We start from the raw sequence: 25,085 nt of genomic DNA, 5'->3' as shown, positions 1-25,085 counted from the left end.
CGCACCCTCTGCCTCCCAAACGTAATGAGATGAAAATCGAAAAAGTCCAACGTACGTGACAAATTGAAAAAAAGCGCATCAGTGGAGCGAAGTTAACTGGTGAGACCTGTGTGGAATCAACCATACAATATTGGACAACGACGACGCTTTTCTGATGACTTGACCAGCAGCAAAAACAGCGGGCCAACAACAACGACGGCTACTGTGACTGAGTTTAACGAGTACCAGTAAAAAAAATAAACCAATATCTCAGAACGTCACTCGAACGATTTTCGAGGCGGTAAGTGGAGCCCGGTGCTACGCGTTCTGTAATACTATCTAGACACGTGAAATAAGTTATCAACGGTTTACAGTGAGACAAATCGGTGGAAAAATGAGTTAAAAGGTTAGTTGGGATGTACTTCAGCAATGAAAAGATATATTAATGTGTAGGATCTCATATTAAATACAATTGAACTAAATGATAATATTTAGTTATTTAAAAAAAAGATACATTAATGTGTAAGATCTCATATTAAATTCAAATGTAATAAATAATAATATTTAGTTATTTAAAAAGAAAGCACTAAAATAAATAAAAATTGAACTTTACAACGATGAATAATAAAAGTGGTCTACTAAAATTCGTTTATGAACTATCTTGAACGTAATCTTCAATAGTAAGGATTAACAAACTTAAGGAATATTTTAGCTGTTTATATGTTCAAGCAATATCTAAGTTTAAATTAGTTTTAAACCACTGTGCCCTTAAGGAACAGACGCTGTAAACATCTGCACATGACAAAAACTGATTACAATGATCACAAAAAAATATCTTTAGTACTGTATGGTAAGAAAGAAAAGGGAATATTGTCAACCATCAGTCCAAGTCCAATTACGGCTTTTACAGATGGAGGCTGTGGTCAGGTTTGTCCTTCGTTTTCCACCTCCATTCCCTGATTTCTGCTGCCACTTTTCCGCCTTCCCCCGTCCCCGCTGCCATTCCCGCAGCCATGGCTCATAACTTTTTCAGTTAATGAAGACATAAAACTCAGTGCTGCGGCTGCCACGGCAGCTAAAGGCAATAAACACAGCAGCAGCAACATCAACAGCAGCAACAACAAGGAGTTGCCACTTTTTGCGGCAGGTTTTTTGTTTGTTCTCGACTTTTTTTCGCCTTTTGTTTATTTTTACAGTCACAAGAAAGTTGCGCTGGCAAGTTGGAGATATCGCCTGCGAATGATAAAGGGGGAAGTATTGCAAAGGTGTGTATCTATGGGGTTTTGTGTCTGTAAAGATATTTTTTCCTTTTTATTTTTGTTATTTGTACGTATATCTATATATGTGTACCTGCAAAACGCCATTTTGCGGAACGTTGTTGCTGCTGCTGCTGCTGCTGCTGCGTCGCTGCTTCTGCCCACTGTCGCTATCAGCGCACATCAATGGACCAACGACAGTGTGGCGACACAATTTGGCGCACATTACGTATACGCAACGTGGGCCCAGTGCCAAAGCGAAAGAGCAACAGCAATGGCAACAGCAGCAACAGATGAGCGAGCAGGATGGCCGTATCCTATGAGATAGAGAGCGCCAAATGAGCAGCGACAGAGAGATATGATAACGGCAGCAGCAGCAGCAGCAGCAGCAAAAGCAGCAGCAATTGCGACACGGCAGCCACAGCGGCAGAGACCACGCCCCCAGTTGTCTTTCCTTCGGAGATGTCTTTATATATATATATTTGTGATGGTATATGTTGCTGCCACAGTCAAGGACCTCTTGGAGAGCCTTTGTCCTTGGCTGGTAACCTCTTAACACACTTCATTAATCAAATGCCAGCAGCAACAAGAGAGCAACAAGCTACCTGGCGAATTCGCCGCGGCCACCACTCTCTCGCTCCCGCTCTCTCAATTTTGGACAAAGCTCCACCCCAGGGCCCCACAGCGCAGACGCGGCAGAAAGAGAGGGGGCAAGAGAGAGAGTGCGCTGCTGCTGCTGCTGCCGCTGCCGTGACGCCAAAGTTTTCGCCGCTCAGTCGAGTGCCAACGATGACAAACGAATGACAGTCGCTCTTCACTCTCCCCATCCCCCGGCCCCTGACTCTGCCGCAGCCCCCCTCCCATTCCTATCCCCAAATAGAGAGAGAGATAATGACAGGGAGATAAGGGAGACGACAGCGAAATGGCGACAACAACAGCAACAACTCCATTGAATGCCCGCCAGTCAGAAGCCAGCGTTTGTCTGTATTAGTGCGCGTGTGTGGGAGTGGGAGTGTGCTGGTGTGTGTGTGTGTGTGTTTGGGTGGGCTGGTGGGTGGAAAAGCCTGCTGCACGATTACCTCATACTGAAAATTGCATCTGCCACTATATAAAAAATAAATGTTTATATGTTTATGTGCAGCCGACGTGTGTTTGTAATTTCCTGATAATTAAAAGTGCGCTGAAATTATTGCATTTCGCTCTGGCCACTCTCCAATTTTTGTTCTCCCCCCCCCCCCCACTCCTATTTAGAAATTAATGAGAAACTCGCCACGGGGATAATGAAAAGGATTTCCCAGATACTTTTCCTTTTGCCTTGTAAGGCGCACATAATTTCGGATTTACTTCTTAATTAAGAACTGTTAAGTTTTATAAGTTCAACAAGTATAAATAATTTGAATTAGTAAATATGTAGGTATATATAATGTTAATTATAAAGATAAGTATACATTGATTTGTGCCTAAACCAAAAACAAAATATGCTTAACAGACAAAAAAAGAAATACTAATACTTAAAATCAAGTTTTGGGATTTTTAAAATGTTAAGTAATAAGCTTTCAAGTTGAATACTTAATAAAATTTACTACTACTACTGACATGATACTATTACTACATGCGATGAATGAAATACGTTCATATTATAGTAAAAAAAAAAATCTTAAATGAGAGGTTAAAAAATGAGTTACTCATAGTCAACTATGCACATATAATAACTACTAAACGATAAAACATTGCTTACGTCAAATGAATTGAGTGCGCTTTTTATAACCCAGGGGATCGAGGAGTTATCTGCCAGTGGGGTTCCCCACTTACTTATCGACTTATCCGGTGCATGATTTAATTTCCTTTCGCCATGCCCTATTATAGACATCGTTGCAGTTCCATGATATTGTATTCATAGCACATCCTCTTGCCCCTTTTCTCTGGCATTTTCCTCACACAAGTGTGCGACCTTGAAATAATTGGCTAAAATCCCAACAAAGTTCTGCCCTCCAGTGTGCATGTACTATGTAAATTTATATTTGTTTGGCAAGATCAAGTGCGTTGTAAAAATAGAACAATGGACCTGTTTTTGCCATCCCCATCACCATCCCACCCCGGAAAAACCAAACATTTGGCGCCCCAAATGACGTACGAAGAGTTAGATAAACAGCTATGAAAATTGCAATTATTAATAAGGCGCAGCGCATTTGGATGCCAAGATCCGTTTGGGCCAATTATACGTTCCATAAAGCTGACCCAAACTGAACAGCAACAACAATCGTTAAAAGATTCGGACGTTGGCGAAAATCTTCGCATATATTTTACGAGATGGAACAAAAACAAATGTTTTTCCCTCGGCTGACTTACTTTTATTATGACTTTGCAAACCCACCCACCCGATCTGCCTATTCACCTCTCACTCGTCGCCACTCGTCCTCTCTCTTTCCACTCCGGTAGCTCTGTCTCTTTCGTTTTAGCCTGTTTACCTCTCGCTTGGCAATAAAGAAAAAATGCCAGCAATGCGCTGGAATTGGAACGCAGCAGAAAAGCAGAAATATTATTATCCAGACTGGCCAGGGGCGTTGGCAAAAAAGGGGGGGGGGGGCGATGTGGGGGCTAGCCAGGGGGGTGGCTCTTTTCTAGCATGAATAATTAATGCAAGCGAAATATTGATTGCATGTACTTGAAAAGAGTTCCAGACGACGACGTCAGACGTCCGACATTGTCGGGCCTATATGACAAACGACTGACACGCGGACTGAGCAGGCGACAAATCTACACCACCCACCCATAGACCAGCACACAACACCCCCCACCACCCACAACCCACAGCCCCCCTGTGACAGGACACACCCCCTCCTTGCCCCCCTGCAAGGGGTGCCTTTTGCCTGCCCATTGGTCAGAGGGTGGTCCCTTTTCAAGGGGGGTAATAGAGTGGGTGTTGCATAAATTTTCACAGTGGGTGATAAAGTGGGCGAACGGGGGTTTCAAGAGGGGTTAAAGAGGGCAGCTATAAAGGGGTTAAGTAAAGGACTTAGGCCCGAAACTTAGTTGGCATGTGCATGGCCTGTTGGGCTTTAATAACAGCCATATAGATAGATGGCCAAGATAAACGGTTAGGCGACGACTGTTCCTGCACTTACATAGGGAAATCGGAAAAAGGAAGCTTGGGCAGGACACAAAAATCAACAATGTTCGGAAATCACAGAAATAAAGTAATTCAAATGCTTAAGAATCCTCTTGTTAGGCTTATAGTTAAATCATGAGGGAACACATTGAGACCAACAACCTTTAAGGTTGCTTTGAAAATCTCATAAATTCTTTTATATCTATCTAAGAATGTAGGTATTCTTCTTCTTTGGGAAGATGATAATTAAATTATACAAATGATTGCAGTCAAGCTAAATATTTTTAAACTCAAACTGGTAAAGATATCAAGAACACATTTTTGGTGTCATCTAATAATGTTTACTTTGCTCAAAGTAATATATAACTAAAAGTACCTATATAAGATAAATGTAATTTGAAATAGGTAGATAGTTATTAAGGTCGAATCTTTTCAGCCTTAACTAATAATAAATTGGGAATGGAAATCTATAATATGTTTATTTCCAAAGGTATACCTTCAGGAACTACGTTTTACAAGATATAGGTTAAATAGAGATAGAAACCTTATCCATATCAGTTTCCCATTAAATAAGTAAGGTAAGTAGTTATTAAGATCGAATCTTTTTAGTTTAAACTAATAATAAATTGAGAATGGATATCTATTAATATTTTTATTTCCAAAAGAATACCATCAGGAACTAAGTTTTACATTATCTAGGTTAAATAGAGATAGAAACCTTATCCATATCACTCTCCCATTAAATAAGTTCACATTTATGATACCCTAAAACAATTCTCAGCTAAGGGTTCCACCCACCTCCCACTCCTTCTCGGCCAGGTGAAAGCCCATTGGATGGGCAATCGTCGAGGTCTCTTTTGGATGCCTGGGGACCCTTGTCTCTCTCTTTTCTTTCAGCGGAGCGGGGAATCTTGCGTGACTTCATTTGCATGAATTACGTTGCGTTTTTCGTGCCCTGTCGTTAGTGTCCTTTGGCTGCCCCCACCAACACACTGGAAACGAGCTAGCCGAAGCACCTGAAACACCTGAAATCACCTGAAGTCAACTGAAATCACCACTACCACGGTGAGCACGTGCCTGTGTGGTTGGTTGGTTGGTGGTGGAGTGACGGAGTTTTGGGAGCTCCACCCGTTCCTTCATAATTGCCACCGCGATAGTCAGTCTCCTGTTTTCCTTGCCTTGGCGGGTTTTCTTTTTTTTTATTTTCCCTTTCTCTTTTTTTTATGTTTTTCTTTTTGGTATGGAAAATAGCAAATGGGAGAGGTGGAGAAAAAGAAACTATAGCGCATAGACGAAATAGTCGGCGTTCTCTGCTCCGCTCAGTTCATTTTCCGTTTTCAGTTTTCCGCCTCTGTTCTCTGTTTTCTGCCTCGAGTTCCGTCGTCAGTCGCTCTCGAGGAGCTTAGTGGGGCAGGTGTGTTCAGGTGGTTTTTGCTCTCCAGGTTCCACCGGTTCCAGCTCCAGTTCCATTTTCGCATTTTGCATTTCGCATTTCCCAACTGTGTGTGCCTTAAACTGTTTTTCCACAACAACAACTCGAGCCCCAACAACAGCGTCTTTTTTCCGTCGGTTTTGTTGGGTTTTTCTCGATATTTTCCCTTTACCCCTATGACTTTTTCGAGACGTGTGTGCAACAAGAAAAACGAAAGGACAAACAAACAAAAAGGGCAGACTTTAGCAAGATTTTTGCTGGCTTAGCCGCAAATTTTAAAAACACCACCCCCAAACCCACGTCGAGATTTTATGCAAATGCACTTGTGTCGGTTGTCCACCCCGGAAAAACTTGTGTTCTTGATTTGCAAAAGTGATTTCTAATTGTTTCGACATCTTGGTCTAACTTGCCACAAAAAAAGGTCGCGAAAGAGTGAGTGAGATAGAGAAAAAAGGAGGGAGAAAGAGCTAAGCGGAGTATGTCAATGTCATTGGCCCAAGTGCGTCTGAATTGCTAAAGGATTTCCCCTGAGTCTTTGATTTCTGAACATGGATACTTAAAAAAGTCTAGTTTAATGACGTCACTGCTGGAGATTATCATGCGATCGAAAGCGCTTGCTAGGAAATTTAATCAGGGTGAGTATATCCCTTTCATTGATCAAGAAATTCTTCAATAAGCTTACCAGGGATACAATTTAGAGATGCTATGGCTTGAATCTCTTGGTGTTATTCTATAATTTTACATATTTTTTAATACGATAACAAAACTTTTTATCTTTGTACAATTTTGATTGACGTAAACCACACATGAGTAATTAGTTCACAAGAATTTTTAAGTTTCACATTAATTATCCCTAGGAGGCCCATTCTGAAAAACCACAAATCTTAAATATCATTTTTACTCATAATTTATAAGCATATCAAATGGAAACAAATTAATTTTAATAGGTTGAACTTAAGCAAATAGCTCTTCTATATTTTTCCTATTTGATACTAAGAATTCACTGGAAAATTATTTTTTTATTGCTCCTTGAAGAATAGATTCACTCCACAAATAAAATGTTTATTGTGGTTGATTAATCATTTTCAACATTATAAAAATATTTATCATAACTCTTGGGGAACATAAAAAGAGAAAAAAGGATTGCAGTAAAGGCAATCCCCAGAGATTTAATCTTTTATAAAGCGGGAGTTCCGTCTCAAAAAATAAGACGTGGAATCAAACATTCTTGGAACATTTTTAATTTGTGGCTCTGCTTGTGCCCTCTTAGTAATCACAAAATATATCCCGGGCATCTGTTTCAATTAGGAAAGATTTTTTATTTGGGTTTTTTGGTTCTGTTTTTTATCCACTTCCTTTTAAGGTCCAGATAAGACCATTTTTTAGAGACCAAAACGTACAAAGACAGGAATTAGCTTGAAAACGGGACTGCTTATTGTTCCTTAACGTTAATCATCTGACATTGAAAGCGCGTGGACCCGAGATACGCGTTGCTTGAGATTAGGCTGTTTCTTATTATGGCAAAATATTCATCTGAAAACTAGGACACTCATAAACATATTCGAAATAGTGAGCGTGTAAATTACTCGATACGTTCATATTTAAAGCGATCTTTCGATCTTTCAGTGACGCTTCGGTGGAATACTTTTGATTAGCATATTGTCGTTAAATGTTTGCCGGATTTCCTAATACTGTTTGCTATATCTTAATTGCCTCGTTGTTTTAATATAGAAGTGATTCACTGTACGCGCGTACTCGCGCAAAGATTTAATTCCTGACGAGTTGCATCGTTCTAATTTCAGCTCATAATTCCGCCAGGGGGAATGATTAGATATTTCTCGGAAGCGCGAGATATCGCTTAGGTTATGAAGATATGCCAATTAAACCCATAAAAGAATACTATTCGTTTAAAAACTATGTCTAACATTTAAAAATGTATTCTTTAACTATTTTAAAGAAACGGATAACATTTTTCTGAGTAATATAAGCAAACTTTTTAAATTCTAGAAAACATGGTTTCAAAAAGTTTTTGTCATGACTTTCTTGGTATTACTTGAAAAATAGTTTTACAAAAGTCTGAACATTATTATCTTAGTATACCCATTAATGTAGAGCAAAAGGGTATAATAGATTTGTCGGTTAGTGTGTAACTGGTAATAGGAAGCGTTTCCGATAGTCGATCTGTCTGAATTATATGTCAAATATTTATAAAAGAGCAAGAGTTCTTAAAGCCCAACATTAAATCACTCACATATAATTTTGTTGTGTTTTTTTTTTTAATAAAACGGTATACAAACATATAATTTATGGATTGTTATGTAAGTTTGTTGGGTCAATCCACCCAAAATACTTGCCACCTGCTCTCAAATCACTATCTAACACGAGTTTCCCCAAAACAACTTGCTAAAAACCCACAAAAATAAAAGAATGATAATCTTAGAGCGATTGCCAAATGTTCCTGGCAATCGTGACCATCATCACCCTATCAACACCATCATCATCGGCACTACCATCATCACTGTTTTCCATAACGATCGGCTACTCAGTCAGTCAGTTGGTTTCGACTCTGGTCTATGGTCGAATAAAATCGTTATCGCACTAGAGTATCAGCATTTTTATGACCTGAGAATCGATTGTATTAAGAGCTATTAAAATATTTTCTAAAACCTGCTATCATATCATTCAATTAGGCAAGAAACGGCTATATATAGGATCATAAAACATAACATTCGGTGTCGGCCGATAATGGAAGACCCAAACACCAATCACTTGTACTGTGGTTCTTTCTCAACACATTAAGGCGTCATAAATACATCAAAATAAAAGTGTCGCCCTCGGAGAATTTACAGCTCGTGAGCAGATAATGGGAGGAGACTCGAATTGGACGTCTTAAATTCAGGCGTAAACTTGGTCAGATCGCCGGTGCTAGATACAATTTGCAGTAGACAAAGTTTCCTCCGCCCCAAAAGTTCTTTCGCTCAGCCAGAGATAAACGCCAGATAAGCATTGGGATCAAGATTATGCGGCCAGTGGTAGTGTACTAGGTTATCAGTGGGACACGTTTTATGGCCAGTGCTATTGGATACTCTATAAAGCAGTTATTTATGAAGTTCCCTCAGCGCTACTTGACTTTTGTTTTCATCTTTTCATAGACTGGGTTGCCAATGTCTCTCTGCTAATTATGAGTTAACCCATTTCTTTCCCAATATTCGACTTCCTAACCTTGATAAACATACATTACTTCAGTAATTTAAATGTTCTATTCGACTTTTTGAATTCGATAATTATATTAATAAGTGTATAATAATTTCTAAACCATGTTTTGATAGCCCTTGAGATTATATTTAATTTCCAAATTAATTTTCTTTTATTCTGTAATAGTACATAAAATAAATAACGCTAAATATAAGACTTAAATAATAAAATAATATAAAATGATTGTGCAAGTGTTAGAATTTTTTGTTATATCCTTATGCTGGAGAAAAATATTATTTTGGTTTGGCCAATTTTTGAGTAGCTAAAAACACTAATACAACCTTTAATTCGCAGAAATTATTATTCCCTGTCTTGCTACCCGGGAAATATGGGTTAAGCACACATGGAAATCACTCCACTAAAAAGAGAGAATCTATGTTTGTATTTCCTGATGATATCATCTATCAGAGCGCACGTCTCCCAACGGTTTTATTGTGCACTTGTGCGTTCTTGCTTCTCCTTCACCGTTTCTATACTATTTTTTTTGGATTGCGTTGCTTCATCGCAGAAGAACGAAAAATATCAGCGAGAGTGGGCCAGGGTGTTAAGAGGCCGGGGATATGGCGCATGCATCGCACCTGATATTTTTATGGATTTACAACACCCGAATTATTCTTCCAATTTCGACAATTTATTACCGAATACACACTTTTGACATTTATTTGCTCGCTTCAATTCCCCACGTTTTTTTTCGATTTCGGTTTCGGACTCAATACAGTTCGATGTTTTACTGTCCGAAAGCAAAAGTGTTTTCTTGTCGCCTCGATTGCACACAAGCCAATCTTGTTGTCTAGATAGAAACGGCCGATGATAGCCATGGGCAGACCCCGCGTATACGTTATATGGCCACAGACAAGCGGTTTTAAGTGAGGCGTAGTTCAGTATTGAATACCGGATAGGGGTCTGTTATATGTGTATCATATATCTAGATGCGTAATGGCAAATTATGGCCAAATAACGCTTTAAATAGTATTTTTTAACATCTTTAAGTACAAATGCCAACAACAATTTTAAAACCATGTTTCTTTAAGGATTCCATTAATAATAAAGGTTATATAATATTTTAAAACTTATTTAAAGATTCTCCTGTTTTGAATTAAGCTATGTAGTACCTCGTATATTTCGATTGCTATGAATCTCCTCGATGGAAAATTGTTTTAATATTTATAGAGGGGGCTTCCTAAATACACTGTTTATCTGAACGACCCAGTCCCAGCATTGTCTTTTGTTTACTACATTACGTCAAGGCTTCTGTTACAGATAAATGACACTGCACTATGCCCAGAGATTGATTATTTGATGATGAATTGTGTGGAAACCGCGAGGAGAGTGCATGGGAAAATAGACCCCCTTTTTTAAGGGGTATGTGGGTATGGTATATGAGCGAGCTTGGTTTTATCGGCGTAACTCTTAGTGTCTTGTCACTGGTCTATTGTTTATAAGACTATGTTTATGTTTTGTAATAAAATACGCTTTTGTGGTCACTAAAGATACATAGTTTCTTTATGCGGGAGGTGGTGATATTGTTTTGTATCACGGAAAGAAAGTACTTGAGTAGATATTATCATTGTTTAAAGGGACTTTCCATAAAAAGTACTAGCAAATGATGCTTAATGACATTTAAAAAGGACTCTTTATAATTACAGGTTAGTTTAAGGTATGGCTTTTTTAATATTACCCCCAATATTTCACTTTTGAATACTTTGTTATTTATAATGCATTCCGTCAAAGTTCAATTAGGCTTAGATCATATTTATATCGCTATTGCTAACTACTAATCAAGTTTACAATGTCTTTGATAGACAGCTATAAAGATAGGCCATATCGCTACGAATTCCTTTCATTCATTCATATATCCGAGGTGGCTAATAACTATCGTGACTTAACAGCCCCTTTCCGCTCCCATTTTTCTCGCAGTGCTGATTCTATTTCGCTTTTTTTCCTGTTCCATAAATTGTTTTTAATTCAAGTTATAGAAATAGATAGTAAATAGACGCCAGATATCAGTCGGGGGGTGCATAGTACACATGCGGCGACAATTGGGTCCCACCATAGATACAGATACTAACACGAGTGGGCTTAATATTTGTTCGGCCCGATTTGTCGGACACGATCAGAAACGATCCTCGGACGCGAAGCTTATAAAGTACGTATATCAGTGAGGTTTTTGGAAGTCTCACTTGTCGGTCGGTTTGTTCGCTCTTTTTCCAGTCTCTCGCTGGAGTTTTCTGAATGTGCTTATCTAGCTCCCACAGCCGAGAAAAGCAATTAATTGTCGAACGGCCAGCTTCGGGCTTAGTTTATGACAATTTCTGACTGGTCCGCGGTGTTCGAGATTGCGTAGCGTCGGCAAAATGAATAAATTCGGCCCTCAAGTTCGGCTGATAAATGAGAAGAGTCTGAAGAATCCTAAATAAATGAACCCCGAAACTGTGGTGATATTCTCACGCTAATTAAAAAGAGTGTCGTGCAAAAATTTTAATTGAAAATCCCGGCGAAATCCAAGAAAATCCCGAAGAAAACCCCTAGAAAAAGGGTTACATGTGAGTGACATTTTCCAATTAATTGTGCATCTTTTGAGGTCACTGGTGTGTCTGATCTCCGAATAAAAACCACCCTGCAATTGAAGATCCTGGCAGATGTGTATTTTGTGGAAAGTGTGCCAAGACAGGAAGCAGAGGATATCTGCTCCTTCTGCTGCCATTTCCGCTGCACATTGCAAATTGCACTTGGGTAAACTCGATTTGAGGGCGCGTGCTGCTAGGATGGGTATGAATCTAGATCTCAATTCGAGTTTGCAGCTTTGGCTCGTATTAAGTTACGAGATCTCTGGGTTCACGCCTCCTCCCTCAGGTTCGATCCTCAACGGCACTCTTAACGGTTTGACCTTGCCATAATTATATAGTCCTGACCCCGGTCGTCGTCTGTCTCGCGCATTTTGACTTGAGAACTTGCCCTGCTTCACTTTTTCTTTGGGGTCCTTTTCGGCAGAGAAGAGCGACTTCCGCTCCGCCTCGAATCCAGAACAATGGAACAGCGGTCCTTGCAATAGCAATCAGAATCGGAATCGAAATCGGCAAGGGAATGGGAATCGCTATAGCAATTGCTATGAGTCCTGGCCTGTCAATGAGACACACACACATTTGAAGTTGCCAGGCTTACAAGATCAGCAGAGGTTGATATACAAATTCAAACAGTGGAGGGTAAAAGAATATGACGGCATTTGCAGCAGGATATTCAAGAGAAGTTAGTTTGAGATATTTATTTTGTGTATTATCGTAGAAACTTGAATGTGTTTACTAAAAATAAATTAACTTGACACGTTTTAGATATTCTTAATATTAAGGAATGAAAACTCTTAAACATACTCATTAAAAATGTATAGTTTTTTTGCTTTATAAATGTAGTCGTTGAATGGATAATGTACTCCCTTAATTTCTTTCAATTTTAATACACTCGAGCTATGTTTATAAGGACTTCCAAGGACATCTTCTTCGTACCGAAAAACATCCATCCTTGGCAATCGAACTATTATTTTGTCCCCAATCGTTAAAGTACCACATGCATGTCAGGAGCACTCATAGGTTGTGTTATGCCAAAAAGAAGGGCATTCCTACACACTCGGCCCTTCACTCGAGATCCGAACAATGGCAGCGATACATACGTATGTGGACCGAGACGACTTTTGATTCCTTCAAGAACTTTATTTCCCTGCACTCCGCAGCTTGTAAAAGCCATTCACAAAAGCCGGGGCAAGTCCTTTGTCCTGGCGCAGACAGTCAGAGTCAAAGATCAGCCATCCAGCTGAGTTAATTACAGCCGACAGAACTTCCACAGAGACAAACCGGAGTCACTGACTCTGAATGGAACTCACATGGAGTCCTTTTTGCCAGAAAGGAAGTGTCCCAGCCTCGGGATATTTTGTCGATCGCAAAAGCATTTTTCGTTTCAGTTTTGGCGCGATAAAATGCAAATTTCAGCTGGGTTTTAAAGGGTTCATGCTTAAAGATAGGACTGCTATAAAAGAAAAAACGACTTTAATGAGATATATTCTAAGTGAGCACATTTTTGTTTCGTAAAATAATATGAACTGCGTATGATATTTTATAATCTTTCATGTTTTATCATTTCATGTATGCTTTCAAATTTTTGGCTCTTCTTGATTATGTATTCCATCCGCTTAAGGCGTTATAAACCATAAATAAAATTTGTTCTCTTCCACCACAATGAATTGCAATCCTTAAATTGAAATTTTATCACCTTTTACCGACTGTCAGTGGATTGTCTGTTCTGATCTGACCTGATTATTCATGGCTATGCATTTTTGGGTCTCCGCCCCTCTGAAAATTATTGACTTTTTTCCGAGGCGTGTTGGCTAATGAATTATGGGCTATCATATGCGGAACAAGCCGCCGACAAAGCAAAGCAAACGCAACCAGAGCGAAATGCAAATAAAGAGACATCCTTTTTGTATCTTTTGGGTCTTCGCGTGTGTTAAATTATGTGACAGCGGCGTGGAAGGGGTGACTCGTTGTCGATTATGTTGTTTTAATTTAACGCTATTAGCAGTGGAGTCAGAGTCGAAAAGTCAGACCCTTTCAACCCTTGTGCGCCCTTTTCACGGCGATGACATTCTACCAATATTTCACCCGTATGTTGTGAGGTTCTAATTGAGTGCGCTGCTGTTTGACAAACGCAAACAGATATCGAGATACAGATAGAAATTTGTGTACTTTATAGGCGCCCTTTATAGCACCACTTTGCTGCGAAAATCGAAGACCTAAGCCTTTGGCCCTTAAGTGATCATGCAAATAAAGAACAAGTGAAGGAATTTATGACCCTATCACAATGGAGTGACACATGGGAAATTTCAGGAACATTCATATCTGGCGATCTGGCTTTTTATGGTTTGACAGAAAATGAAATAACAAAATATATTTTGATACTTTTATCAGTAATTTTATTTTATCTAATACCTTTTAAAGAAATAAAAATTGTTTCAAAATTATTTACACAAATCTTTTTTCGAAGAGAATTCGAATGATGTAATTCTTAATATTTATCTTGCTTATGAATACAATTTAATTTCAACGTTGTTCTTTATATAAAACGAATAAAACGTTTTCTGATAATATGCTTTTGATAACTCTTTGACGCGTGCTGGCAGTCAAAGAAAAGGATAAGTTCTTGCACTTGATAATTGTTTTATAATATTCCTAACACTCATAATTAAATTGTAAGATATACGAAAAAAATATACTATCTTAACACAATTTCTTATGAGAATCATTTTTTTATACGGAATGCTATCTTTACTGACGCAAGTTAAGGCTGACAAATGGAGTACAATTCCCTTTACCCATTCTATGATAAAAGCTAGGAGTAGCCCTTCAGGAAAATAATATGCCCCATTAAATGGGTTTTAATAACTAGTCTCCTAAGTTCCCTTTACAAAGCCCCACTTAACAGTTAGTCATTCAAGCCCCCTCATCACCATAATTTACCACCCATTTAGTCTAAGCCAAGGCCCAAAAAAGTTCCCTTTACTTTACCCACCGAAAAACGAAAAAGTTTAACGACAGATACAAAATTAAGTTGCAAACAAAAGGCCAAAAAGCCCATGTACTTGTCACCCCCATCTCTACCAAAAAAAAAAGAAATTCCTGGTTTGTTGTTGTTTGAACAGGGAAAAAGAGCAACCAGAAGGAAAAGCGAGGGAGAAAACGTGGGGAAAGCCGAGGAAATCAGCCCGGCACACTTTGCCTTTTCAGCCGCGGGCTAAAAGTCGTCGTCGCTTTCAATTATAGCCGTGAGTTTTCTCTGTCCGGCCAACACACACACACACATACAGACCTATACAGTTGGCAGGAAGCCATAAACACATACAAACACAGATACATATGTATGGGTGGGCGGCCTACACCCACACACAGCCATTAGCCTAATGTGTGCTTATTGCGCACGCTTTGGAACAGACGCTGGTTGATTTAGGGGGAAATTCTGGGGGGAGGGGGGTGGTAGGTAAAGCCCTCTGAGCCAACGAAACCCATAAACCGAAAGCCAAAACCCCCTATTCCATCCAAAAGCCAAACCGAAATGGATGCTAAGGATATGGCAACCGCAACTTGCCACTTTGTCTGCCCATGGGGAGGGGGGGTTTCTACGAAAGGTGGGTGGCAATTCACGGGGGTGGGGACTGTGGGTGGTGTCTGGGCCAACCGCAAACAAACAAGCACAAGAGCGCAACAGAGAAGGAGACACTACCAGCAGCCAGAAAAAGAGAGCAACACATCTGTATCTGGTTCTGTATCTGTATCTGCTGCTGCTGCATTTGTATCTGCTTTTGCCTCTGTATCCATATCTCCATTCCGGTACATAGATATATAGCCAGACTATATATAGCCCCGAGTGCATAATGAATGCGAAGATGTGCCCGCCCTATTATCCTGACTCCTCCCTCAATTCGAGCTGGCTGTCTGTGTATCTCAAAGATACATAGCCCAGCATTCTGATAGGAAAAATCGAGGGGTAAATAAGGGCATCTCTCTCTCTCTCTCTGTCTGTCCCTGTCTCTGTCTCCCTCCATCTCGTTGGCCACACTCCCTCTGTTATCCTTTCTGTGGCCACTGGCACTAAGGATTCGAATCAGAATCACCAAGTTTCAGATAATAATAATGACTGCGAACTGACACAGATTTCAAGGGGCGAGAAAGAGAGGTCTTCTCGCCGAGAAAGAGAGGCCAAATCCCTTACAGAGAGAGAGAGAGGGAGAGAGCGAGGGAGAGTGAGCGCAGGCTGAAGATACATATATGTATAGACGCACTGAAAGATACACAGAGGCTGCACATTCTCTCTCTCTGCTCTGGGTTTATGCCGCTGCTCTCCAGTTTCATCCCCTAGACTTTTGGCTGTTGCATGAAAGATAGCATGGCCAGGACATCCAGGGCGATCCTTTGGGAGATGCGATGAGATTTTCGGATGGGAGAGGAGTGGAAACAACCACCATGGCAAATGGGCAGCCAACCAGCCGCCCGAAAAATTCCCATTCAAGCCGAGAATCCGGCAATCCGAGAATCCGAGCATCCTCATCGCCTCCAGACAATTCAGTTCGTTTCTGAGCGTGCTGGCTGGCAATCGGAATCGGAATCGGAATCGGGAAAATCACACTCGCATTTTCGCTGCCGCCGTTTGCATTCTCTGTCGCCACACGCTGCCGGCGTCGACGTCGCTGCCACACAATTCAGTATTTGAGTTCTTCATATTTTTTTGCGCTATCGCCGCTTCTTTTGCTGGCTGGCAGCAGTCTTGCGAAGACAACCGGCAGATAGAGACGACACCCCACAAAAATATAGATCTCCGCTTAAATCGTTTGAATCGCGGACTAGCTAACCAAACCACATCGAGCATACGCAGTGTTGGCCCACGGAAAATGTCGCATCGCGTGTTATGAAAATATATATTTACAATCGATCTGTTTATTGTGATAATTACAAGTAACGTTTGAAAGCGGAATCATGCTGTTCGATCGATATGTCATATCAGGTTGGTTCCACGCCGTGAATATAAACAAAAAATCGGTATCTCGCGATGTGACTTACAGGGAATCGAAGTTCCCTGAACTGAATCAGTTGCCTTGAAAACAGCTTACAATGGGCTAAACTTAAACAGAAGCAAAGTGAATCAATTTGAACAAATCTATTCATTACTTAATCGATTGTGGTGTAGAACTAAAAAGTCCTTGAAGGCAATGTGTTAATCAAGTGTTGGAAAAAAATATAGCAGAGATTAATCTGACTATTTACTTGGATTTTATAGGGTTTTAAAAGTGTATTAATATCTTTAATTCTGGTTCCATAATATAACTATGGCCAATAATTTGCATTAAAATAGTTTTATAAATTTTTAATTGAGTCAAAAACATATTTTTGTTTTCCCCGACACTTCATTTTTTAAGATACCTAAATTATTTTATAAAGTGATTTTTTATTACAACGTTACTGAATTTTAATTTTCTTTTAATAATTAATTCCTTGCCCAGTCCAAAAATAAAACTTGGTTATGAAAGCCCAGTTAAAAACGAGCTACTAATAATGAGTTTCACAAAACTCATGTGCACTCCAAATTAGTCCAAAACATTCACTTAAGAACCCTGTCTCTCAAACCGAAAAAAAACATCTTTTAATCTAGTTTCCTCCGTAAATTTTGTGGCAAACTTTTAATGGCCCAACTAAAGCCCAAGTAAGCCCTAAGTAAACCCATTAAAATCGATCCCCACTTATCAACCCCCCACTCCTCGGAAACACAGGCAATCAACCATTTATGGCCCAGTTTTATCAGCAGACCAGTCCCAAATGTGATTACCTAAAACACAAATTAGCCGAAGGTCCCACGAAAAAAAAAAAACACTTGCGCTTGGGTAAAAGCGAAAACTAAAGAAAACCAGAGTGATTAACAATTGGGTTGTGTTGTCAAATAGAAACCGAGGATAAACGCGGGATGAGTGCACTCGAGGGCGGTCTTTGAAGTGGCCTACTTCAAAAAGATTTCGCTAAACGGTGTGAAGCCGTCGGGGTTCGAGATCGAAGTCCAAGAAGGATACTGTGCCAATGCAAACAGAGTGTGCCGCAGGATGTGCGAAATGCAGCAGGTTGTTTTTCGGGTCGGGAACTCTAAACGCAATATTTATTTGACCATTGTTTGCGCCTGCCTTGCGGTCTATTTATATGGCCGATACTTATCGGACTCGAGGGTAATGTTTCTGTTACTGTTACTGTTACTACACGTACTTCTGCTTTTCGTTATCTTTGGAAGCGCTGTCATATTTTGTCTAACAGCTCAAATTACGATTTAGTTTCAAGTGTTCGAACAAGGCGGATGGACAAGACAAGAAACCAAACAGCAAACAACAACTAGTAGTTGGTCAAATATCAATAATCGTCGGGTAATTTGTGCGTGTATACTTATGTTTCGAGCCCACTGATTATCTGTATCAGTAAGAAATAGGTGTTTCTTTTTTCCATCCAACAACTAGGGAATGCACTGCTATAAAGTACTAAAAATCATTAAAACCATGACTCAACTGTCAGTGTCTTGACTTGAAAGTGAATACAAATCAAAGCTATTTAAGTCGGAATTATTGTGTCAACAAAATAGTTGAAATATTTTCCCGTCGTTATTTATCCAGTTTGTATTTGCTCAGCCTGCTGGGGTAAATCGGAAACACGGGCTAGGTAACGGATATGCCCTGTCTGCCGGAAGGGTAGAGAGGCTATAGACACCTGTCTTGCCGGGAAGATAGTAGCCACATAGAGTGGGTGAGTGATAGGCGGTCCAAACTGTCCAAATTGTCCAAACACTGTGCCTTGCAAAATCGCCCGGAGATACCTTTCAATGGAACCGGGCAACGATTGTCATCTCGCTTGAAGAGCAGTCGGCTTTATCTATTTTATTTTGGTAGTGACTTGACAGCCAACAACTGATTAGGATTAGGGCTTCGAGTGCTCGCCAACGAGCGGAAAAGTCATTTCTAATCGGTGTCTATTTCTTTTTCAAATTCGATTTGAATCGATTGTTAACAGGCTCCAGCGGCGACGACTTCGATCCAAGTGCGAGTGTTGTGCGTCACCATCATCATCTCCATCACCTGGATCTGAGTGCCAGGAGCCAGGCCTTCAACCAGCTGCCTGAGCCAATTGAGGATTCCTTTGCCGCCCGCCATCGTTTGCCGCAGCAGGATCCCGTGGAAGGATCTCCCACGAGGCGGGATCATCGGGATCTTAGGGATATTCAGGACCAGGAGCTCCTGCATCATCCCAATCATCTCCAGCAGCAGCAGTTCCAGCGACAACAGCCACCGCCTCCCACGCTGCCACTGTCCGTGGAGTCCTCCTCCGCCGCCACCGACGGCATGGAGGCCTACCTCAAGGAGCGCGCCCAGGCGGAGCACATCCTCCAGGAGTGGGTAAGGAGGCGCGAACCCGTCTGTGATCTGGACATCCGTGATACCGGCGGTGTCTACGCGAAGACGCCGCTGGAGAGGGGCACCCGCTACGGACCCTTCCCCATGAAGCTCTGCCATCAGCCCAACGATCCGCAGCTGGCATGGAAGGTGAGTCAACTCTTTTATTATATGATTTATTAATAAAAATTACTGATTCCTAAAGAAAATAAGTTAAGTTTTGAGTAGAATTTGTTTAGTACTTAGGAGCATCTTACACACCCTTTTCTGGTTGATTGAATTAACTTAAAAGAAGCTTCTTTCCATATACTATTTAAATTAAACCCATCTTTTCCACTTCATTATATTTTTTCAAGTTTAAAAAAGGCACAAATAGCACTACAGATAATTTTTAGCTAGCACACTTTAATTCACAACCTATTTTATTACTATCCAGTAATATTATCCCTTGTATTTTATCTTTTTTTCTTAAATCAATATCATATATATTTTATTTTTTGGATAGAACTCTCCTATTTCCACCCAAAAATGTCGTTAGTTTCCACCACAAATATTTTCCCAAACAATTAGGGCTCAAATCCGTATCCCAAACCTTATATATCACAAAAATATCACCAAAACGGACCTTAAGCCTTTCACATGTGTGCGCATTTTGGCAATATCAAATTTCCGTTCCTATTTTTTCGCTGGTCGGGAAACTTAATCCCATCAGAGCCGTACCAATTTTTATGTGCGAAAATTGCAACCGAATTGAGTCATCCCAATGCCACATTTTTTGGGTGGTTTTCGCAGGGAAAATCAAACGATTGGAAAGAGATTTGATTAGAGCTCTACCTCGAGGGTATCAATTGTCAGTCAAATGTGCCTAATCCCTGGCCAGAGCTAATTTACCTTCGACGGAGTGGAAAACCAGGACGAAAGTCCCAAATCCACAAAGTGCACCCCAAATGAGGCTTAAGTCGAGGCCGGCTGATGATTCCAATTAGGGAACTGGGATCGGGGATCGGGGATCGGATCGCAGGCTCCGGCACTGCCTATGAACCCTTCGATCGGTTGTCAGTCAGTCAGTCAGTCAACTGACACTTTTCCTCCCTCCATCCCATTTCATCTCTCGGGCCCACAGACAATCCAATCAAATTATCGCGCCTCGTCCTGTTGACAATTCGCACAAGGAGATGCCGATGCCTATCCCTCCTTTTTTACCTACACAACTCAGGTATTGCTACAAAAATATTGTTTCTGCCACTCGAGCGAAAATTGCAAAAATAACAGAGCTCAAATCCCTTTTGCCACTACGGCTACTGCTTTTGCCCTTTATTCCTGGATGATCCTCAAATCAAGCGCACTTTTATCGTTCACATTTCCGTTTTGACAGATACATTGGCCGTATCTGTCCCTGTATCTGCCACCGTTTTTCCCCGGTTGATCCTCCGGGAGGATCTGGATCTGATCTGGCAATTCGAAGCCAGTTCTGCCAGCCAAACGAACCCAACACTTTGAGATTATCTCTGGCGCGTAAATATTTTCCCTGCCCATTGACTGTTTCGTGTTTTTCTACTGCTGCTGTGAGTTGTGGCCTCCTTTTTAATAAAGTTATGAATAGGCAAGGACATGTGTGATGTCTGTCCGGGGATTATAGACGGACAAAACAAGCAACTGGAACTGTTTGCCAAACTGTCAAGGCAATTTCTGGCCAAGGATATAGGCATGTGATCTTATCATTTTTTAGTGGCTGCATCGTATTGCAGTTTCCGTCTTAAATATCCAAGAAAAACGCAGGGGAGAGGTTATCTAAAAAGATTTCAATGATTTCATATGATTACCTGTATTATCTTGAGGTTTAGTGCCTTGCTGCAAACATGAGACCATGTGGGAACTGGAAATATATGGAAAGAAAGAGTATTTTCTGTTTATTAATAATTATTACATTTATACGTACATATGTAAGAATATTTTTTCCTAAAGGTATGAATAGATTGTGGAGTGATTGGTAAAATGAACGAATCATTAAAACAGTTGCTAGTCACCAAACACGAAACATGTTTTTTGATTACATGTTTGAAAAGTCATTAAGTGCCAAGATTAGATTTATCAACCTAATAATTTCGGTCAATTAATGATGGCAAATCGGGAAATTTGTTTTTTAATTTGCTATATTTTTACCTAAAATAAATTAAAATCAATTGAATAGTAAGCAACTAAAGTAATGAAGAATCGTGTGGGTTTGGAAACTCCATTTCGAAGTTTTTATGGAACGCAGCCAGGGTAAATGTCTCCTGCTTCTTCTAATTATTGTAATTGCGAGTTTCCCCGCGTTTCAAAAATCTAAGCCCTTCCAATTATACATTTTTGCAACTATAACCGTATCAAAACACACACTGCAACCTACTTGTTTGGCAAAGCACTCGAGGAAACCTCTCCCTCGTCCTGAAAAACTCAAAGTTTATTTCATTTATGCGCGCGTATAATTTTGTATTTATTTTATTTTTGCTCTGCATATGCCGCGGGGCAGAAGAAGCCACTTGAGGCGTTGTTAACTTAATTTTTGGAGCGTGCACACATGGCTCTCTCTCTCTCTTTCTCCCCAGACCCTGCCCTCCCACTCGCACACCACACACCACACACACCGCACACCACTTAATCGCAAACTGTAAAATGCCGTTTTTCCAAATGACTTCATAGACAAGAGTTCGACGGCGGCGACTTGAACGTTGCGCATACGCAAAGTCATTCAGTCAACCGCAGCGTTTGGGATTTGGATTTTTTTGTGTTTTTTTTTTTTGGTTTTTCAATTTTAATTTGTGGTTGCTGCTGCCTCAAACTTTCGGCGTCGCAGAGTCTAAGGCAGTTTTCCCCATTTTCAGCCGCAAAAAAAAATCCACAGCCACCGCTAACGATTTGTGTAAATTATGCGTATTTCAGCCTGGCGCCACTGCTTTTATTTTGTATACAAAAACTGTCGGCGGTTTTTGTTTAGTTTGTGCTTTATTTTTTTTCATGTATTTTCGCACTGTTGCTGCAGTTTCCCCTTACTGTTTGTGACCTTGATGTTGTGGGCAGACTTGTGGGCGGCGTCTTGCTGGGCTTGCTTTTTATTAGAGTGCTTATAAATTGGCTTAGTTAGGATGGGCTCACACAATGGCTAGTGTTTTAAAAAGGCACTTAAGTATTTTGTATGCTTAACATACACAGTTGAGTTACAGAAAACTAAGGAAATCTAAAATAAGTTGTTTTTAGAACAAAATAAAGCATTTAAATATTTATATTTTTTCAGGAAAAATCTATTAATTTTTTTTTAGTTAAAGTATATTTTTAGAATATCATATTTCGTTTTTAAGCTTCATAAAATATTAATTATACCTATTTTACACCTTAAATTAAAAAATCTACCCGAAAATTATCCAATTGTATACACAATATAACACTTATGGGTTTGTGTATTGGCTTAGCGAAGACAAAAATGTAGAAGTAGGACAGTAATAAGGGGTGAGCCGACAGATGGCGCCCTCAACTTTTGTTCAATTTTTAATTAATTATCAAGAAGATAAAAAATAAATGAATTACAAATTTTAAAATTAATTACCCTTATGTCTTGCTTACAGGCCAATGGTAGACATTATAATGGATGGCTAGAGCCCACAGACGATGTGTCCACGTGGTTGAAAAAAATCCGAAATGTTCAGGATGATGGCAACGGCGAGGCTAATTTACAGAGTTACATTAATGGCGGTTATGTGAGTATATAGCCCCCAGCCCTTTATCAAGAACCCTAAGCACGTGCCACTAGATTTTTGACAATTTTTAACAATTGTTTTCCCTTTTTTTTTAATAGCTGTGGTACGAGACGAATCGGTTTGTGAATGCTGGCAGTGAAATGGTCGTCGACGGGCGACCCAAGAGTCCGGTTCAACTAAATGAGAACTTTATGAACGGCGGTAAGGTCCTGGCGGCAGCGGCGGTAGCAGCAGCCGCCGCAGTTGCAGCCGTCTCCTCCTCGGGACCCAAGAGCGGGGGAGGGGGGAGCTCCCTGCCCAGCGATGATCGCAGCGATCGTGATAATGGTGAGTGCAACATTTTTCTATTTTAAATATGCAGCTTGAGCAATTAAAAAAAAAACAATATTAAAACGATATTTAAAAGATTTTAAAATACCAACGATATTACATTAGTTGGAGATACTTTTTTAAATATTCTTTAACCTAAGAAATAATATAAGCATTAAGGGTTCACACACAAATATATTGTTTCAAAACCTCCTTTCCTTCAAGTGAATCCAAAAGTTTATAAAAATGTTTCAGCTGGTATACCTATAATCCAGATATTCTATTTAATTTAAAAAAAAGCTCCTCTTTTTTTTAGTTAACATAGAAGATTAGTTCCAAAATTTAATTCTCCTCCCGAATGGAATACTTTGTAACCTACAGCAAAATAATTAAGACATCAATACCCATCCTATAGCATAGTTACCAGGACCCCTGACACAAAATTGTTCAATTCCATCTAGATTTGACATTGAAAATGAATGCTGGTGTGGCTAATAATAAGTGCAGCTGTGGTGCCAGGCAATTAACGCTCAACCCAACCACTGTGGGTCAGGTCGAAATCGGGTATACAGAATCTACAATCCGGTGGCAATGCCCGTGACAGAGTTCCTGGCACGAGCGACGGCCCTGCGATACAATCTCGGGAACAGGAACAGGAACAGCTTATGAGGGCTCACAGAATCAGAAGCAGACATCCCTTCTCTGATATTACCGAGCACCCTTTTTGCCTCCCCTAAATGCGATCAATTTGTGCGCATGCGCCCATGCAATATTCCGGCAACCGCACATGTTTTCATTTGTTATTAAAATGTTTGATAATTTCATTAGAGATCCATCAGCAAACAAAGGGCCCGAGATTGTGTCAGCGATATATATGGTATATGCTATATGCTGCTGACAGTCAAAATGGCACACGCTCAATTTAAGCCTAATCCAGCATCCCTCGAATCCCCGAGAAATGGGAAGTCGGGGCGTGTTTGATTATAAACATGTGGGATTTATGGACAGCTCATTTGGCGTTTCACACTCTTTTTTTTCTGATAATCACAAATTTTAATCTCCATGAAAATATTTTCGTTGCCGAGTCGGCTTTAAATATGAATATGTAATGAACATAATGGTTAAGTCCGTATGCTTATCGGCCGGATCATAGTCGCCTTACAATGGTATTGCATTTATTTTTGAATTTTCAATTAAAGCGAAGCTGTCAAAGTTTTCGTATCCAAGCTTGATATTCAACCCGCTTTTCCGTCAGAAAAGGACACCTGTGACTGACTTTTTAACGTATTTTCGAGCAACTTTTCTCGCAGTTCACGCGCTGCTGAGCAGGGAAATTCCCTCTAGTTTCTGCCAGAAACAGAAGACAAGGCCCAGATGTCCTGGGCCCAAGGATATGCCAGCGAATGCCACCAGTGCAGCACGGGGGTGGCAATACGATCGCAAGGTTTCGTCCCGGAGACCCGGAAAGGAAAAGGTGGCAAGGAGCGATCGAAAGTGTGGTTGAAACGGTAGCGAAAGATCGCTGCATTTTCAGGAGAGGGAGTTCCAAGTTTCGACCGTTACTTTTGTCGAGGAATATTTAATGAGCACTTGGGCTGGGAATTAAACGTGTTCGAGAATTTTCAGTAAGGAAAATGCAAATGTCAAGGGGTGAAGTTTAAAGCATGGGAACGTTTTCTAAAGTTATGCAAAATAACAATCCTAATTTTTAAAACTTATTTTATATATACAAAACACAGTTCTTAAAATTTTCATCTTTAGTGTTGCCCAATAACTATCATTTAAGATACATTTTACCAAATTTGGAGTTTGAAGTTAAAAGCATGGGAACGTTTTCTAAAGTTATGTAAAATAACAATCCTATTTTTTAAAACTTATTTTATATATACAAAACACAGTTCTAAAAATTTTCATCTTTAGTGTTGCCCAATAACTATCATTTAAGAGAAATTTTACCAAATTTGGGAATTTTACATATTTGTTTTATAAATTCAAATAATATAACTTAGTATTTGGACTGCGATTTTAAAAAAACCTTTATTTTAAAATCGAA

At 40.0% G+C, this 25,085-nt stretch overlaps 1 protein-coding gene across 2 annotated transcripts in view; it reads left to right on the top strand.

Annotated features, from left to right (window-relative positions):
- Positions 1 to 5,747: 5,747 nt before the first annotated feature.
- The window catches only part of LOC119546001 (transcription factor hamlet), a 33,014-nt gene continuing 13,676 nt past the window's right edge, over positions 5,748 to 25,085 (top strand). Inside the window, exons 1-4 of one of the 2 annotated variants that reach the window (XM_037852001.1) lie at positions 5,748 to 6,411; positions 18,610 to 19,139; positions 22,592 to 22,723; positions 22,822 to 23,050. In XM_037852001.1, the coding sequence (XP_037707929.1) occupies positions 6,351 to 6,411; positions 18,610 to 19,139; positions 22,592 to 22,723; positions 22,822 to 23,050 (952 nt within the window). In that variant the 5' untranslated portion in view covers positions 5,748 to 6,350. Of the gene's footprint in view, positions 6,412 to 16,178; positions 16,574 to 18,609; positions 19,140 to 22,591; positions 22,724 to 22,821; positions 23,051 to 25,085 lie in introns of those variants that run through there. The other variant, XM_037852002.1, reaches the window with a different exon arrangement.

Source organism: Drosophila subpulchrella, chromosome 2L, assembly GCF_014743375.2.
Source record: "Drosophila subpulchrella strain 33 F10 #4 breed RU33 chromosome 2L, RU_Dsub_v1.1 Primary Assembly, whole genome shotgun sequence".
NCBI lineage: Eukaryota > Metazoa > Arthropoda > Insecta > Diptera > Drosophilidae > Drosophila > Drosophila subpulchrella.
Note: the sequence above shows the minus strand (reverse complement) of the source record. Positions and strands in the feature narration are given on the sequence as shown.